At 47.9% G+C, this 19630-nt stretch overlaps 1 protein-coding gene across 1 annotated transcript in view; it reads right to left on the reverse strand.

Moving 5' to 3' along the window:
* Nucleotides 1-16331, reverse strand: part of CLNK (cytokine dependent hematopoietic cell linker) — a gene marked incomplete at its 5' end in the record, with an annotated part of 165558 nt that extends 149227 nt beyond the window's left edge. Inside the window, 2 exon segments of the mRNA XM_081303475.1 lie at nt 15169-15274; nt 16282-16331. Coding sequence (XP_081159601.1) covers nt 15169-15274; nt 16282-16331 — 156 coding nt within the window.
* Between the last annotated feature and the right edge of the window lie 3299 nt (nt 16332-19630).

Raw genomic sequence — 19630 nt, forward strand, 5'->3', positions numbered from 1 at the left:
CCAGTCAGCCTCGACTTTATCCCCAACTAAATTCAACAGAGAACCTACCGGGATCAAAGGTTGTGAACCAAATAGATGGTGTTGAATTTCCATATGTGTCCAGACCTTTTGAATCATTTGATTTGGCACGGAAACAGTTGTCATAGTGCCATTGAGGTGTGGCGCTCCATTTGTCAAGCTTAGGTATGAGGGAGGAGTATTTTGAATAAAATCACCAATAAATCTTTCGAAAACCACACATTTTGCTAATACTTGTGGCACATCTATGAGTCCTAAAATGCTGTTGGTTAGTTGGAAAGAATGTGAAGGCAAAAAGAGCCTCAATTGGATGAAAACTGTTTATCCTTGAGATCCATTACACAGCATAGTGAATATGGTAGATAATGTATTGCACATTTCAAAATTATGAATAGAGTTCATTTCAAATATTCTAACCACAAAAGTTACTTAAGGTGATAGATATGTTAATTATCTTGATTTAATTATTACATCATGCATGAATAAATCATAATATTGCTTTTTACCCCATAAGTTTACACACACACACACACATAACTATTTTGTCAAATAATAATTAAAAATTAAAAAAGAGAAAGTTATGGTATGACCATAACTCTGGATACACTCAGAATGGCATCAGCACCATATAAAAAATAGGATCTTGGGATTGAGGTGGACCTGGATGCCATTTGTCTTATTCTCTGATTTACTGTGTGGCATAGACAAGGTATGGAGTCTCTTCTAAAAAGGAAGAATAAGTACATATATTAAAATCTGAGAAACACTGAGTAATCAATGTCTGACACATATCAAGCCCTCAAATGGCCATCTGCAAATCAAAATTATTTGAAGAACATGATTCAAATTAAGCATAATAATTAGGATGATTCTCAAAGTACTCTGTCACTGAAGTAACAACAACAAAGATTACAAAAAAAAAAGCCCTGTGGTAGCTTTTTTCCACTGTTCTTTTTTTCGTGGTTATTTTATTTTTTGAATTGTAATACTTAGCTTGATGCTTCTCAGTTTCAGTGATAACTTGCTTTGCACTGGAAATTTTTTGTTGAGTTTGTTTAAATCTTAAATACGAGTAGATCCAATACATCTCTCTCTGTTTAATAATTTAATCCCATTGCACATTCTCTCTTTCCCATGCTTGGAGGGCTAGGCATAGCCTGGAGGGACTCTGCAGAACTCTGACCTTGGCAGAACGTGGCTGTGGGTTGTGGTGGGGTTGGGACTGGTTTAAGGTAGTAGTATGCTCTAGATCTAGCTCTTACTTGCCCTGTGACCTCGGCGCAGTGCTGCCCAGCTGCCATTCACCCACCTGCTGAGCATCTGTTCTGTATCCAACGTTGTTGTATTACCTCTCAAACTCACAGTACCCCACAAAGTGTACTATGCCAACCAGTTTCAAACTAAAAATCACCAAAGCAGCAAAAAGAAGATCAGAGAGATTCAGCCATTTACCCAAAGCCACGCAAACCACATGCTTGATTCATATCCAGTTTTGATTGATCTCAAAGTCCTTTCTCTTTCCATCTTACCATGCTGTACACTGCCATCAACTTCTCGGAGCCTCAGTTTCAACATCTCTCAACTGATATAATCCATGCTGTCCTGCTTCATCAGGTTGTTAAGATCGTTAAGTGAGAAAACATGTCCTCAAAGGCTCTGGAGACTGTACAAAGCTATGCAACTGTGGTATGTTATGATTCTCTAATGAGATTATTAAAATATTCATACATCTGTGTGTATTAATAAACCCCACAGTAATTGTGGGCATGTTTTAATGAATAAGGTCAGAGCTGATCTGAGGCGAGGAAGGAGAAGTAACAGAGAAATAGGCCAATATTTATTATGTATGTACTGTCAAGTACATACTATATTCTATATAATATTTCTTTTAAATATCATATTATCGAGTCTAAATAATTCTCCATGTAAGACTAATGTGATCTGGTTCCATTACAAAGATTCAGGGATCCAGGAGCAGAGATAAAGAAAGATGCCTGGTCCCAGGGGCAGTTATGACCCTGACTGACTGGGTCAGGCATTGAATCCTAGTCTTCCAAGACAGGAGTTGGCTGATGGCAAAGTGGGGCCAGAAATGGAGTCTCCAGGGTCGGTCGGAGGGTAGAGAAAGATGCAGATTTTGGTTTCAGCATGGCTTGTGTATGGAGTCTTCCAAAGGACTCCATGGAGAGCAGAAGCAGAAATGCCACTACTAAGATGTCCAATGTCAAAGACCAACCACTCCAGGACTGAGGTTCAAGAATGAGCTCTATGAAGCCGCACACAGACAGCCCACTACCCCTGTCAATCAGCTTTTGGGGAGAAGCAGTTTAGACTTGGATTCTGGTACTGAATTCATTACTGTCTGGGAAAACTTGAACATGTTGCTTAGACCCCTCAAATTCTTCATCTATGAAACAGGGAGAATAATAGCAAGCACTCAAAGTCAGGGACAAGGAAGGGTAGGTGGGCTCACACACTCGCATGGCTGGAGGGAGCCAGCTGCCCTTCCTGCATCTTCAGAGAGCATATTTTCTCTTAAGCTTCTCAGAGAATTTCTGAAGCTCCGCCATTGCTCTGGTAGGTCTTCCATTAGCCAGACTTACCATGGCCTTCCTGATCTTTGAAATGACACTGGACACCATCATAGGAGCTTCAGGTAAGAGACTATGGTGAAAAACAACAAAGTGGGTATGAAGGAGGGGCAGTCCTGCCGTCGCATCTTAAATCAGATCGCCTCTGATGACACTCTCCTTTCTCTCTCACTCACTCCACTTTATTTGTTCTCTCTGAGAAAAACCTGGGGGAGAAGCCTCCTGGCACCACTGGAGGGCAAGCATTTCATCCCAGCTTTCATCTCACCCTCGAGTCTTCGCCCCGAGGGGGGAAGGATTTTGCCTGATTCCAAAGCGCACATCTCCCACACCAAAGCCCATAGAGAAATGTGTTAACTTAGAAGATAGAAAATGCCTTTCCATGGGGCTCCGGAGTCTGCCTCTGCTTTGAGCCACCTCCTTTGACTTGAGGCTGCCTTCCTGGGGTCTGTCCTAATGAAGGTCGGCCCAGAAAGCCTGCGAGTCACCTGGTCTTTAGGCTTTAGCAGCACACAGTTGGGGGTCCAAGCTCTGGGAAGAGCAGATTGAAAACTTTCAGTCTTTTAATTTTTTTATAGGTGGGCATCTTGAAGCCTTTCCCTGCAAAATGAAGGGGACCCTAGGGCCCTGGCTAAGGGAGCCAGCTTCCTCTTGGGCATTTGATGCTATAGAGGAGGCCCAGGCCCTCATGTTAGGGAGGGCTTTTCTTGTTTGGTGTGGCTCTCTTTCCCTAGGATCATGTATAGCCGGGAGGTGACCATGAGTCCCCATGCAGAAGCAGCTCGCCTGTTTGGTTTACCTGAATAGCCTGCAGAGTACCAGGAGCCCAGGATTGCAGTGTCTGTGGCCCATGAGGGGGCCCCGCAGCAGCATAGTGCAGAACCCAGGGAGCTGGGGGTCCTTCAGGGAGGGAGTCCGATTGTTCTTGGTGCTGAGCGGGGTCCTTCTGCAGAAGCCTTCTCAATTGTCCGTTTTAGTTTTGATTTCCTGTGAAATGAGGTCACAGACTTGGGGAGGCGTGACCTGTGGGCAGGCAGGACTTCCTCTTGAGATGAAGTACCACAAATGAAGGTGAGAGAAGCTGAGGTCTCCCAATCCAAAGCTGTCCTTTCAGGGACACAGTGGTGGTTGGCGACTCTTCACAGTCACCGGCATGCCCTGCTGGGCAGCACTCACACCTAACAGCGGGGGCTCCCCTGGTTCTTTCAGGTGCAAACTGCATTCAATCACCTTGTGATCCGATGGCTTCCGAAGCTGTCCAAGACAAGAACACAGGGACTGGGATACGAAGTGCCTGGTTCTTATTCTTGCTGTGTTCGTTATTAGCTATGGGTTCTTGGGCAAATTGTCATTTATTTTTCAAGTAATTCTCTTGTCTTTGATGGAGAAATAACGATACTTATATTTCAGAATGATTGCAAGAAATGGACGCGGTTATGTAGATAAAGTCACGTAGCACTATTTTCTTCACAGACTAGGTGCTTAATATACTTTCATTTCTTTCTGCCTGACCTTGGTACTTTAAAGAGGGCCTCACCTGAGCCTGTCAATCTCTTCTGGGTACTTGTCAACTCCATACTTTAGTTTTAGATAAATTGATGTTATGGATGTTGGATTCCATAATAAACCCCCACAGTATTTATAGTAAATTAAAAGGCGCTTCATTTGTTGTTGGGTAAATAACTCTAGTTTGGTTTTAAAAGATGGTACTGAACTAAGCAGTCCCTGAATGTGAATTATGTGCCAGGTACTTGTGTGTCAAGCAACTTAAGAACATTTCCTTATGAGCTGGCTGAGCAAGTAATCTTATTCCTAGCCATGTGGCAAAACATTTTTAATCACATTTTGTAATTTCACTTTTATCAATTAGCTTTTGCTGCACTTGGGGCTTAACACAATAACCATGTTTTTAGTTCACCCTTGTGTGGGTCACTCGGTCGGTTTGCTTCATCCAGAGTGAACCCGGACAGAGACCTCTTAAGAGGTGGATGCAGAAGAGTTGATTGTCACCTTTACTGACAAATAGTCTAAAAGCTGGTGTTCACGTCTATTCAGTGTCTGGTCTGTAATGATATTCCAAGTCTTATTTTACCTAGGAAGAATAGAAGATTGTTTGGTAGAGCAAGAAAGTGGCTAGTAGTAGAGGTGATATTGATAGTTTCTTTTCAGGACTATCATGCATGCATCATCTATTATCTATGAACTATTTATTATATATCCAGCACTCCAATACCACTGAAAATACCACTGGGTGAAAGACCTAACTAATCTGAGTCCTCATGGAGTTTAAAATCTAGAGGAGTAAAATGTAAATGAATGAACTTCACATACCTCTAGAACTACAAGCTGCGGTAAATGCAAGAGTTGGGCCTGCTAGAACAGTCATTCATCAACCAGTTATTGAGCCCCCTCTACCTGCTATTTGCCAGGCCCTGGGCTAGGTGTGGGGATATGGAGTGGAGAAGAAAACTGATGTCCCAAATCACAAGGAGCTTAGAATCGAGCAAGGTGAGAGGTATTGGACAGGAAACGATCAAGAGGTGTGTGCCCTGGGGTGGGAATCAAGAGGGACCGATGCCTGTGGGAGGCTAGTCCATCCTCCACTCGAGGTTCATGAAGGACTTCCCTCTGGGAGGCGACCAGGAAGCTAAAGTCTGTAGGATGAGCAGGAGATTGTAGAGCAAAAGAGGGGGAAATAAGGAAAAGAGAGAAGGAAAGGAAGGGAGGGGAGAAAGATGGAAGGAGATACAGAAAGAGGGAAGGCAGCAGGACAGAGCAGAGGGGGACAGGGGAGGGACGGAGTAGGGTGTCAGGGGGCAACACTCAAGGCCAAGGGGGCCGTGTCGGGTGCCTGGGTGGGAGAAGGCGCAGCTCACTGCAGGGCCTCACTGCAGAGAAGGCAGGGAGAGTGGGAGGCACAGGCCTCAAGCTCCCCATGTCCACGGCCACCCACTGGCTCCAACTGACCTCTTCCTCTCACTGCTGCTGTCCCTTGTTCCACCGTTAGACAGGCCCCTCAGATTCATCTTCTCTTTGGTGGCCGTTTATTTTGTGTTGGTTCCTTCAGGAGCTCGAGCCCCTCGCCGTCCTCACTCCACCTCCCCCCTGCACAGCCATGGACCTTGAGTCATAGGAGGGCGACCAGGGACGATCGGAGGTGTCTGGGTTATGATTGTCCAGGGTGTTGCTGAGAGGCCACCTGGTAGAGCAAGGCACCTGGCCCTTCTGTGGGCAACAGGAACCACGGCTTCTGTAGGAGGAGTAACAAGGGCTCAGTGCTTCCCTCCTGCAGGGTCCAGTTCTGTGCCTGGCATGTGCCTCACATCAGCTCCCTCGTGTCTCTGGACTTCCCTTGAAGTGCCATTGGGGATATGGGGCCACCAGTCACCAAGACGGATAAAGACAGGCTGCATCTGTGCATAGAGGATGTGAGGTGTGTTCAGGGTTGTGAGTGGGTCTGGGCTTGACTTAGTGTTTGTTGCTTTTGCTTTCTGGCCAATTCACTCAGGGCATGAAACTCTAGAGTAGATCAAGTGAAAGAATTACAGGGAGAAGAAGAAAGGAGGAAAGGAGGAAAAGAGGAGGAAGAGGAGGAGGAGGAGGAGGAGGAAGAGGAGGGGGAGGAGGAGGAGGAGGAGAAGAAAGGAGGAAAGAAGGAAAGGAGAGGAGAAGGAGGAGAAGGAGGAGGGGGAGGAGGAGGAGGAGGAGGAGGAGGGAAGGGGAAGGGGAAGACCACTGAACAAGACGTTTAGGGCCAATCGTATTCAGGTAGGTTCACAGTTTGGGGGTGGCTGGGAAAGAAGGAGGTTGACCCTGTTGGGAGGCTGCAGGGTAAGCCCAGTCAGCTTTGGGATTACACTGGTTTAGTTCAGATCCTGCCCAGCTCCACTTACTGAATGAATTTAGGCAAGTTATCAAACGCAACCAATTTTCTCATTTTCTCATCTTTAAAAAGTGTGTAACGCTATCAGCCTCTCAGCATTAGTAAAGGCATGAAATTATAAAATCATCTTGCAAACGCAGGTAGAGACATACAGCAGCATCCTGGAGCTCATTCAAACAGGAGACATTTGCATTTTTTTTCAACTTCTACTGTGAGTTTCATGCACATGAAGAGAAACTGACATTTTAATCTAGACTTTAAAAGTCATTTTATTTTTAACCTTTTAAATTTTGAAATGATTATAGACTCACCAAAAAAAAAAAAAAAACAGAAAAAAAAGATGAGGAGAAAGCAGAGTCCCCTCAGTGTCCCCTGCCTGGCTCCACCCGGGGAACGTCTCGTGGATAAACATGCTGTGCAGAAGCGGATTCAGTCCTCACACGCTTCCTCTCTGAAGCGAGGCCATGTGCTGGGGGAGCGAATGGCCAGCCTGGCCTGACCGCACTACTTCCTGCTGTTCCTGCTCTTGCAGATTCTTCTCCAATTTTTTTGAACAAGATAAATTCAGGTGTTAAAAGACATCCCGGCTGGTGCTGGGCGGACATCCCGGTGCCCGGTGGCGTTTGGTTTCCTCTTTTCAGCTGGTAGTGACAGCCAAGTGCAGGCTCCTGTCAGGCAGCTGGTCTCAGGCCGATGTCATGGGCTGGGTTTGGATCCCACAGCACACCTCCAGACACAAAGGGAGAGCCGGCAACAGCTCTGGAGAAGGCTGCGTTCTTTGCTTTCTAAATTCCTACTTGAGAGTGCAGTCTCCTACCGTAGATCCAAACCACAAGTTGGTAACCAATGACACGAGAGCTCCTGAGTGGAACCTGGGTTAATTGGCGCTAGCATTTCTGATTTATTAAAGTTAAGCACCTGTTTGTCACTGGTGCCTCAGGAATTTGGCCCCCCGGGCCCCTGAGAGGGGCTCAGCTCACGCTAATTGTCCTTCTCCTCATCTGCATTCCTTCTCCTTAGGAGGCATATGGGATGCTCTGCATTCTGGGCTGAGTTCTCCTCTTCACGTGTGATGGACACTTTTCCAAGCGGTGTCTCTGCTGGATTTTAGACAGGCTCAACTCAGTGGCTCTGTGACACCAGTGGGACAATTTTTATGACTGCTAAGGAATAGTTTCCTGAGAAAAAGCTCAAAATAGAAACCAGCCAAATGTGTCTAGTTGTCTGGGGCACTGTGGGGGTGTTCCATGGGGGGCTGTTATCTCTGGCAGGGATCCTCAGTGTTCCCCAATTCCTGCTCCAACCACCCTGACAGAGGCCTCCCACAGGAAGGAAGAAGGCAACGTGGGTGAAGAGGTCCCTGCGGGAGCACCCGTCACAGGGGAGGGGAGATCATTCTGAGCACCACAGGCTTCTGATTTTGCATTTATTTACGAGACTGGTTTTGTTTCATTCATGTCTGAGTTCTTCAATCACGGGAGGAGAGGAGATGATACAGAAAGAGCCCTTCCCTAAATTCTCTGCCCTGAATTCCCTTGATGTTCCCAATTCTTCATTCACAGAAACGATAGGCAGGTTATCAATGAATAAATCTCCATGGATTACAGAGTCATTGCTGACTCCAGAGGGCCTGCTGAGGACAACCCAGCATCCTCTGTCACTGTCATGGGCACTTCACAGACACGCGCGCGCCATGGGGCCTCCGTGCTGGGGTCATCCTTGCTGTCACCCACCTGAAAGTAGGATCACCGCCACCGGTGATAGCTCAGTTCACCCCTCCATACCCTCTCAACGTTGGCACCAAGAGGCTGAAGTACATAAGCAGTTCTGTCCTACTGACACCGTGGGGAGAGGTAGTGGCAACGGCTACTGTACCTGATTGCCAATGGCCCATGGAGCAGTGCAGCACCACGAAGGGATGACACAATAGAGAACGGCAGGTATAGGGTGGGGGTCTTTGTATAAGGTGGTCTGAGATGGAATCTGTGTGAGACAACATTTGAGTTGAGGTCTGAGAGATGAAATTGACCCAGCCAGGGGTTGCCCTGGAGGAAAGAGACTCCCAGGCCTACTAATCAGTTTTCACTACTGTGAAAAAATACCTGAGGAGATCAACTTAAAGGAGGAAACATTTATTTCATAGTTTCAGATGTGTCAGTCCACAGTGGGTTGGTCCCATGGTTGTGAGCTTGTGGTGAAGTGGAAGGAACTTTGTAATAGGGAGGATGTGGTCATAAATGTTCACCTTATGGCAGCCAGGAAGGACAGAAAGAGAGAGAGAGAGAGAAAGAGGGATAAGATATTGTCCCCAAAAGCATGCTTCTAAGGACCCTCCAATAAAGTTTTACCTCCTACAGTCTCCACCACCACCACCCACTAGTCCATTCAACTATGAATATATCACTGGACTAATCCACTGATGAGGTGGATCCAGTGATCCAATCATTTCCCCAAGCCCCACCTCTGAACAGGCTGCCCTGGGGACCAAGCCTTCCACACAGCCTTTGGGAGACAGTCCAGATCCAAGCACCCAGTCAGAGGAGCACCATGAGGAATTCCTTTGCAGGTGTTTATGTTTAAACTAGAAACTTCTTGAAGGTGTCTGTAATTATTCCTCATCTTGGAATCTATTAGAATGCTAAGGCCTCCACTGGCATCACCCAGCAATAGTTAGTTGGCTGAACAACTTTGGTCTAAACCTGTTGTTTTTAAATGAGAAACTGGAGTCCTTACAAGGTGGGGTGGCTGAGTCCCACAGGGAATGGGAGGAAGAACTATGACAGAGGCCAAGTTCAAGTATTTAAGTCAATCTCTTTCCAGTTCAGCATAGCTCTGTCTCCTAATTCCACATGTTAATGACACGTATAGCTAGCCATTTTTCTTGTGTGGAGACTTGTTTAGACAAATCTGGCTGGGGATGTGACATCACCCACCAAAAAAAAAAAAATCTGCTGTGGGTTGTTTGCCAAACACTTTTCCCTGAGGTTAAAAACACGGTAGTATTTTTAAACCATGTAGGCAAAATCACTCCCTCTCCAAGAAGGGACTGAAATCCTTGCCAGGGTTGCTAAATTGGCAGGGCAAAGGGCCCACACCATCTGTCCTCACTCTGGCTGGGCTTAGGTCTTGAAGCAAGACTCAGATTAATCAAAGGCTGCACAGAGGCTTGCGGAGGAGCCCTGATGGGCCCCAGGTTAGCACTGGGTGGTGAGCAAGCTGTGGGAGGGACAAAGAAGGACTCCGAACCCTGGAGAAGGCGGCCAAGGGAGCACCCTCCAGCAGCAGGGCCTCAGGCTTCGTGCAGGGGCAGGACTATTACTGCCCTCCCTCATTCTGTTTCTCTTTCACTTTTTACTTTTTTCTTTTCGGTCAGGAAAAGGGAAGGAAACCAGGAGAACGTTTCTCTCTGGAGAGCAAACGGAGCCATGATCTCTGGCAATGGCGGAGTGACTGACAGTTTTCAAAGGTCTCTATTCTTGTTTTCCTTCATTTGTGTTTTAGCCTAGCATACACAGACCTTTAACATGATTTTGAGAGGCAAAGACATTGACTTCGAACCCCTGCCGGCCCTGCACACCCAGCCAGGGCAGCTCTGATCTCTCACCTTAGATCGATGGCCTTTGCTGGCATTGTGTCCATCCTGAAGGGGAGGTAGCAGAGGTGCAGCAAAGTTAAAAGTCGGGGCAGAGTCCCTGTCAGCAGCTGCTGACCCTGTGACCGAGACAGTATGGCTGAGGTTCTTCCCCAGCCTCCTTCTAAGGAGAACATTCTGCAACCCCCGGGGTCTTTTTTTTTTTTTTGACTTGGGAGATATAATTTTTAATTTTTTTTTAATTGGTTGTTCACAACATTACAAAGCTAACCCCCGGGGTCTTGAAGGGCATGTAGGAGCATAGCTCATAATGGTGTCTGAATCAGATCCACACATCAGAAACCCTCAAGATATTTTACAACATCCATACGAGGATCCTAAGGAAAAGGTCATTAAAAAACGGAAAAATGCAGAGCAACAAATTCTAAGGAATGTTCTTGAAATGTGTGGGGTTTAGTCTCTCCCCGAATCTGCCACGTTGAACAACCCCAGGAACAGAGCTGGTGCTCAATGAATATTAATAAAAGTCTGATAGAAGCTTCAGGAGGCCAGGTCTGTCTCTGTATCCACTCAATCTGTTCCCAGTACTCTCAACAACACTTGCTCAGCCTTGTAAATTAGCAGATAAAAAAGAGAAAAAGAAAGGGCTAATTAGACTTCCAAACTGGTGCCAAAAGATTTGAATATTAAGCCTCCATATGTTGATAACAGGTCTTAGATGAAGGTTTGGCTCCTGTACTGAGAGATTGCCAAATATGGATTGAGTTCCACCTGAATCAGTTAACCAGGGGCAGGGTTGTCACTGTAGGACCTCTCGAGTTTATGTAACAAAACTTCAGTGGGGAAGCAGCACCCATTCCTGAGCACCCATTCCTGGACCTGCAGAACTGCTGCTTTATCTGGCTGTGTTTGAGATTTGCACATCCTCACAATGGGTGCCCAAGGGACAATGACGTGTAAAGGCCATGCGATAACGAGTCTGCTGGTGTTCATGGAGAAAGACACGGAACAAGAGTTGGGTGTAATTAAAGACTGGATTTGCTCGGTGACGTTTTGGTGCGGAGCCTGTTGTGAGTTGAACCGTGTGTCTCTTGCAGAGATGTGTTGTAGTCCTAGCTCCCAGAAGATTAGAATGTCACCTGATTTGGAAAGTCTGTGTAGATCAATAAAGTTTAAGATGAGGTGGGTCCCAGACAAGATGGCTCATTAAGAGGGGAGACAGAGAAAGAGAGCAGCCTGTGAAGACTGAGAAACATGGGGAGGAGATGGCCCTGTGGAGATAGAGGCTGGCACTGGAGCGAAGCCGCCCCAAGCCAAAGAGTGCCCGGCAACCAGAAGCCAGAAGGGGCAAGGAAGGACCCTCCCCTGGAGGCTTCCGAGGGAGCATGGCCCTGCCAATGCCTTGATTTGAGTATCAGCCCCCAGAACCCTAAGAAAATGAATTTCATGGTTGGAAGTCACCCAGTCTGCAGTTCTTGTTATAGGAGCCCCAGGAGACAGACAAAGGGCCACCTGTTTGTCACTCGGAAACACCATTAATTTCACAAGCCCTGTAGAAAAACTATTTTCATACTGAAAGACTGTCAGTCTGTAGTTACATACCTCTTTTTATTCTCACTAAAACAATTGTTTTTTAAAAATGTGATTTCAAATTAATTTCCTGAGGTTTCCTAGGGATACAAATAGAACAGAGCAAAACTATGTATTATAGAGTGGGAAGTTCATGGCTTAAACCGTCTTGCAGGTCTGGTGGTCAGAGACCTATGAACAGCAGCTATCCTTTGTTTAAATGGCACTTGAGATGATATTGTCAGATATTCTAGGCCTTCCCTAGCATGGTACGTGGACTTCCTCAGCCTTTGCTATCATTGCTGGGGGGGCCATCCATAGGGCCCCACCCTTGACGTGTCCCCCTACAATCGCCATGTCAGTCTTCTAAGCAGCATTAGTCCCAGCAACCTAAGAGCAGCCAAGGCACCCCAGTTCTGCTTAGAGTCTATTCTACCAGTTGGGCCTAAATATGGCCTTCAGCTAACCAGTTATAACTTAGGGGTCAGAAGAGGGGGAAGGTCACCCTGGAGTCCGGGCCAGGCAGGACCCAGCTCCTCTTGGTCTTGCTGCTCTTTGGCCCTTGGCCCTCTGCACAGATCCAGCTCTATGGTAGCTGCAGTCTACCCGAGCTGTGGCCGCTCCCTGAGCTGCCCCTCCATGTCTGCTTCCCACCCTGATGTCCACACCCTCAACCTGTGCTGCACTCCCTGCCTTCCGTGAATGACACACATGATTGCAAGGAAATCCTGGAGCAAAGCCCCCTCAAGAAAAGTCAGTTGAGCACCTGGGTTTGCAGAGCTATCACAGAGGGTCCAGGCGGGAATCTCTCCGACATTGGTCCCCTGCCAGCTCCCACCTCAAGTTGCCCGTGAGGAATTGCTGAGTTCTGACATGGTTCCCTTAGCTTCTGGAGTCCAGGGGTACAAATGCTTGAGAACTGCGGCTCCTTGAGAACTAGCTGTATTTTAAGAGTCTGTTCAGGTGGTTTAGGAGTTGTGTCTTTTTTTATTTTTAATTTTTGGCACTGAGGATTGAGCCCAGGGGCACTTAACTACCGAGCCACATCCCCAGCCCTTTTTATGTTTTGTTTTTGAGACAGGGTCTCACTAATTTGCTTTGAGCTTTTCTAAGTCTCTTAGGGTCTCACTAAGTTACTTAGGGCCTTGCTAAGTTGCTGGGGCTGATATTGAACTTGTGATTCCCTTGCCTTAGCCTCCAGAGCTGCTGGGATAACAGGAGTGTGCCACCATGCCTGGCTTCCAGCCCAAATCTCTAAACAAAGGTGAAGAAGCACCTTTTACCTCCCCTGTGAATGAACTTACTGCGAAGATTACTTTTGAGATTGCTTGACAAGCCATGAGGTGTCCAGCCACTTGGTCAAACATTATTCTGGGTGTGTCTGTGAGGGTGTTTCTGAGTGAGATGAACATTTGTTGCCTTTCCTGATGGGCTTTATCCAATCAGTTGAACACCAGGATAGAGCACACAGACAGACCAGAAGGGGGACTCTACTCATTTGATTGCCTGGACTGGGACTTTGGTCTTTCCAGCCTTCCAATTCAGACTGAAACATTGACCCTTCTTGAGTCTTGAGGCCACAGACTTCTGACGCCACTGGCTCCCCTGAATCTCAGGATTCACATTGGAACTAAGCCATCAGCTCCTTTGACCCTCCAGCCTGCTGACTGTAGATCTTGGGGTTTTCCTCTGTCCTCATATGAGTTGATTCCTTAGTAATGTCCTGAGTGACTTTATATAGAGACCCTGTTATTTTGCGGGAGACTGAAGTGGGCTCCTGTTATACACTGACAGTGCTTCACATTTTCCCCAAACTTAATACTTGTTACTTCATTCAAATCTCAGAGCCTGACTTGTGATGGTAGTATCATTTTAATTTTATAGATATATGGATAAGGAAGCTCAGGACTTGGGGAAAGGAAATGAGTTGTTAACATGCAACTTAAATCCGGGGCCAGGAAGCCGAAAGCACCTGACTTTGAGCCATGTGCTTCCCATTTTTTTGGCAGAGGTGACTCTTAAAATTGACAGTTTAGATTCTTAAGTGAGCTGGTAAGGCCCACGAATATGGGTGGGGAAAATCACCTACATCAATCCCCTCTGTCTTTCATAAAGTGAAGGAAATACCATTTTTGCATAAACAGTGGCAAACTGAGTGCCCTGGTGGAAATCAAACATGATGAGACACCTAGAATTAAACAGAATTCCTATTTAGGGGTAAAACAGTCCAGCTGTTTTACTATTTTGAAATATTTTAGCAAATGGGGAAGATTTCAACTTGCTGGAATTAGTGGTCACCCTCTGCACCTGTGGAATGTCTTACCGGCTCTCCAATCCATGCCTGGGCAACATTTCTCTCAGCCCTCAATTGATTCTCCCATTTCTTCTGTAAAGATCTCCATGGGGCTCTCTCCATCAGACTTTCCTGGCCAAAAGTATAATCTGTCTGTTTCATTTCTTTGTCCACCATGCTGCAGGTTTTGTAAGCAGAATCGTCTGTTTCAGACGTGGTTGTGTCTATTGCTTGTGGACATAAATCAAGATACTATACTTTCCTTCAAACATCCCCTCTCTTGCCCCTCTCCCCACCAGTGGGGACGAATGTCCTACTTCAACTCCCGACCTCTCCAAGCCTGGACATGTGGGAGAACACAGCTGAAAACAGCCTCGTTTGCTGACACCCCCAACCTTTGCTGAGCTCCTTGTCCTTGTCATGTCCTTTCCAGAGACAAACACAGTCCCTGCTCTCCAGGAGCTCCCTGAGGTGAGAAACTGGAAATACATAGAAATATCATTTAGCAAATGAAGAAACAGTGCAAGTGGTCTGGGAATAAGGCTGGTCATTTGCAGGAGGGAAGGACAATGCACTCTACAGGGCTTGCCCTGGCCATTGTATTAAGTACTTCTCCGAGATCAGTAGAGGAAAGGGACCAAAGGGTGTGGGGCAGGGAAAATGCTGGGAAGTGATATGGGCCAAATTATATTGTTGTATGGTATGCATATATGAATATGTAACTCAGAATCCCATCATTACGTACAATAAAAAATGTGTCCACATCTTTGCTCATTAGTTTCTTCTAATACCTCTATGACATAACTTAATGACACTCCATTTTTTAGATGGGGAAACTGAGAGACAGACAGGTAAGGTGACATGAGGCCACCCAGCAAATCTATGAGCTGAAAGCTGATCCGTGTGTTCTGGTTCCTGAGTTGATAATCTCAGGACCGTCCTCCACCATCTCAGTAGAGGTGATGTTGAGGTTGAGCAGTGGGTGGCTGTGGGAGTCACATTCCAGGTAGACTCCAGTCACATTCCAGTCAGATTCCAGGTAGATGTTTATGCAGCTGCAAGAGACAGGTAAAGGCAGGGAGGGGGACCTGTGGCCGGAACGCCTGGTGCACAGGTAGAGACACAAGGCCAAGAAGTGAGGCTGGGCAGGTCAGCCTACTTACATTCTTCCAAATAAATGCTTCCCTGTTTATTCTAAGGACAAGAAGCCATTGAATTTTATCTGGTTTGTGAAGACCTGAAGCTCTGAAAGAGGAAGGCAGTGGGTTCTCACGAGTGTCCAGATGCCAGGGAACTGGAAGATGGCGTCAGCAGGAGGAGCAGGGAGCCTGGGATGAACAGGGAGAGATGGGAGAAGCAGACTCAGGGTGTGGTCATGCAAGAGACGCCAGGGCTGTGGCCAGGTTCGGGGTGTCCACAGGAGCACCTAGGGCACAGCAGGAAGGAGAAGGACCTGGGGTGTTATTGCTGGTGGCACTTGGGAGGTCTGCCTGAGGTGAGTGCAGCACACACTCTGGACTAGATAATGAGGCTGTGAGATAGCAACCTGTAACGGAGACTGGGCTTCTTGCAGCTGTGCCTTCAGTGTGGTGACGTAGATAGTTGACTGCTTCTCAGGGAAGAGGTGTGGAGCAGATGGTGGACAGCACTCTAGCCAGGTATCACTCGTAAGCTATGGAAGTTAGCAGCCTTAAGTGAATTATTATTTATAAGCCATCTAGAATAATGCCTGGAACTTATAAGTGCTTGTTAAATAAGTAAACAAATGAGCTCCATCTGGACGGCAGCTGGGCTGCTGCTTCTCACTTGACGCAGGCTGGTCCTGGGCAGAGGAGCAGAGGGGCTGCCTGAGGAGTGGGGCGTCCCAGGAGCAGCCTGGAAGCCCAGGAGAAGGGCCATTCTGAGGCAGGAGCTCAGTCAGGAGGAGCTTTCCTCAAGGAGAAATTCCACAGGGCAGAATTCCCAGGGGCCATTAAGCTGGAGATGGGAAGTTTCCACTCCAGGATGAGCGTGGACATGTGCTCTGCAGCATGACAGGTGACAGGAGTCGACATCTTTATCCATTAGATTAATGGGTTCAGCTTCGAACCCGTAGCTGGGGGTGTTAACCACACTTTAGATCCACATGCCACAGTGGGCCACTTTCCACTTCACCAAGTGACTTCATAGTCATTTACTGAGCACCTCCCATGTGCCCTGTGCTGAGTCACTGGTGGGGGACAGAGAGCAGAGAGTATGGTGTTGTGGGAGACGTGCACGCTGGTCTGCCATCTCAGCCCATCTCCCTGTGCCCCTGCTCTGAGCTCTTCTCTCTCCCCCGCAGCCCTTTGCTCACAGGGTTCTGCATTCCTCCGTGTGGCTGATGGAGGCAGGTGCAGAAGCCATCTCAGAAACTGCCAGTTCCCTTTGAGTCTCCAAGCTCCACGAGAGCAGGGTCCTGTTATCCTTGGGGAAGGAATGGTTTATACGAGATTTTTCAGGAAGAACAGGAGTAACTAGAGAAGAGAGGGAGAAGAAAACTTCAGAGGGTGGGGAAGAATGGGGTGGGGGAAGAGAGAGAGAGAGAGAGAGAGAGAGAGAGAGAGAGAGAGAGAGAGAGAGAGAGGAGAAGGAGGAGGAGGAGGAGGAGGAGGAGGAGGAGGAGGAGGAGGAGGAGGAGGAGGAGGAGGAGGAGGGAAAGACCCCCCCGCCCCCACCAAGTGAACAGAGTCGGCTGCCTCCATCTCTCTTATGTCAAATGCTTCTTTCCTTTAAGTTCTCTAAAATGCCATTTCAGGAAATCGTGTTTTCTGTTTTGTAAAATGACTCATGTAAAAGAGCTCTTTTGTTGTCATTGGCATTAAAAATAAATTCTGAATAGAATAACTGGAACCGTTTTTATTTTCATTCTTGGCTTTTTATATGAAATGATGGAACTCCAAGTTTAAATTTTCTTATGCTGCTTTAAAAATGAATGCTTCCTTGCTGACAGATGCCAGCTGCCTACCCGAGCCCCTGGGGACGGTACTGCCTCCAGCCCCATTTCCCCTGCACCTTGATCAAACATATACTGGAGGAGGGCCCACGCTGCCCCTCCTGGCTGGGCGGACTGGGGAGGGAGGAGCTGCTGGGACAGCACATGGCCCCTGGTTCCAGGCCGTGGCACCTCTGCCCAGGGCAGCTGGTGCTGACAGAGCCTCTGTGCCACAGGGTTCGGCCTCCCTGTGCTCCACATTCCAGGTAAGCTGCTTCCTGCCTGCGGGACTGGGGTGCACTCAACTGCCTTCTCAGCCCCCAACTGAGAAAAAGAAATGACTCAGTTGCTTGCAGCGCCTGGTGAGAGGCCCAACCCACTGAACACACAGGATTGCCGGACAGAGAAACAGAAATGCACCTGGCCTTCCTGGCTTAACGTCTTTCTCCTTTAGATGCAATCCTAGCCAGGTCCCCAATTTCTGAAGGTGGCAGGAAACTCCTAGAGAATGCAGCCTGTGGAAGTAGGGCTCAGCCACGCTCCTGAGGATGAGCTCTGGGAGTGTCCCTGGGGCCCGAAAGCATGGCCATCCCCAATACAGATGCTGATGGCTTCTTGGTTTGTTCTTGGACCTGGGTTCTTGTGGGCTGAATGAGAAACTTCAGGAGGAAGAGTTGGCTCCAGTCACCAGAAGATGTGAGTGAACAACACTCCCCTTTGGTGTCACAAGGTCTCCTGGGACTGGAGCCCCTCTGCATCGCTGTGGCTTCTGTGGCACAGAGGCCCAAGTGTGGGGACCTGGGGAGAGGAAGTGCCCTTGTGGGGTAGGTGTGGGGAAAGGACCAGTGGAATGGGAAGCACTTGTTTGGGATCCAGTTCTAAGATTTACTCACAAGCTTCTTTAAAACACCCCCTGGGAAAGAAATGCCAGTAGATCAGGTGGAAGGAGCAGAGTCTGCCTGGGAGTCTTTCTGCAGCAAGTGGAGAGGTCCTTCCCCAGATGGTGTGACCTTGGAAGGCACTAGTCACACCCAGGACTTTGTCATTTTATCTATTTGCTGCTATAACAAATTGCCAAAAATTTAGTGACTTAAACAACACCTTGTTATTATTATTTTTAAAGCTGAATGTTCTGGCACCAGCATGCTGAAATGGGTCTTGTTAGGCTAACACCCAGGTGTTGGCAGGCTGGGCTCCTTTTGGAGCTCCTAGGGGACAGTCCACTTTCCTGACCTACAGCCTCTTGCGGCTGCCCTCCCTGCTCAGCTCCCTCCAGCATCCCCAAGCCCAGCAGCCCTGGGTGGAGTCTCTCCTGCTGCCTCACCCTGACCTCCTCTTCTGCCTCCCTCCTCCACATACTTAAAGACTCTTGTGACAGCATTGCCCCCCTCCAGATAATATAGAATATATATTTTTTTCTATTTTAAAGAAGCTAATTACCACTCTTGATTCCATCTGTACCTTAATTCCAATACAACAGCCCTGCAAGCCAGACTTGCCATGGGCATTGTGTTCATGAGCTAGGTGACCCTGCAGACATTTTACCTGATGGCCCAGCGCTTCCTCACCAGGGGAAGTGAAGCCTGGAATTCCCACGGGTATGGACCAGGCCGAGGAGTCACCCATCCTCCCCCAGCACATGGTCCCTGAGCCCACCACCCTGTCTGGAGACAAAGCAGTTGTGGGGAGTGCAAGGAGCAGGACTAGGGGCTCTGTGACAAGGTCTTGCTCTGTTCTCCGGCTGAAGTGACATACTTGCAGGTTTGCATAGACTCAGAGGGCACCCTCCAAGAAGAAAGTGGGGCGAGGTGTGTTGGGAAGCCACCTGCCTCAGGACTTGGAGCCCTAGCCTGGGTGTTTTGGGCAAGTCACCACTTCTTCTCCTTGTGACCCTCTATTGGAAGGGTCATGAGCAGAGTCTAACCTTCTGCACCTCAGGGATCTCCCAAGGGCTGAGCTGTTATCACTGTAGGTTAGAGGGACCCACAGGGGAAACATGGAGGCAGGAGCAGGATTTGTTTCTCTCCTGAGCTGACTACACCGAGTGCCCTGCCCCGGGGCCCATGGCTTCCCTGGTGTACCATCAATGATGCCAAAATAAACACTGGGGTTTCACTGGGCAGGAACAATCTGTGTTTCACACCCTCCTGCTACAGTCTCTGGAAAGATCAGGTCTGTCAGCATCAGGTGTGGGGACATCAGGGAGAAGGAGAAAGTAGGTAAGTGCCATTCCATTCCGTCTCCCAGGGTTTCCACGATCTATTCAGTTTTCTTCATCCATTCTCAACATCTTGGAAAATATAGGAAAGGTTTTGCGATTTTCTTTTGTACAGGAAAAGTGAAGCCTGAAATTCCCATGGGCCATGGACCTGGCGGAGGAGTCACCCATCCTCCCCCAGCATGTGGTCCCTGAGCTCAATCTCTCTGTCAGGGACCAGAGGCATCCTCAGGACACCATCAAGGTTCATCATCTTGCATTCATTCAGAGGATAGGAGGAGACAGGGTCTGATGACCGCTCTGCACTGGCACGGAAGAGAGCAGGAGGTGATGTGGGTGCAGCACAGAGAAGGGTGTGTTAGTCCCAAAGACACCAGTGAGACAGTGTGGACAGGGTCAGTGCTTACCCAGGGAGGAAAAGAGGCAAGGTTGATGTCCACTGGACCAAGACAGGACAAAGTGGGTTCCAAACAATGGGAAGGAGGCAAGAGATGCCTGGGCCCGTGTAGAGGA

Source organism: Spermophilus citellus (assembly GCF_964194105.1).
Source record: "Spermophilus citellus genome assembly, chromosome: 8".
Classification (NCBI taxonomy): domain Eukaryota; kingdom Metazoa; phylum Chordata; class Mammalia; order Rodentia; family Sciuridae; genus Spermophilus; species Spermophilus citellus.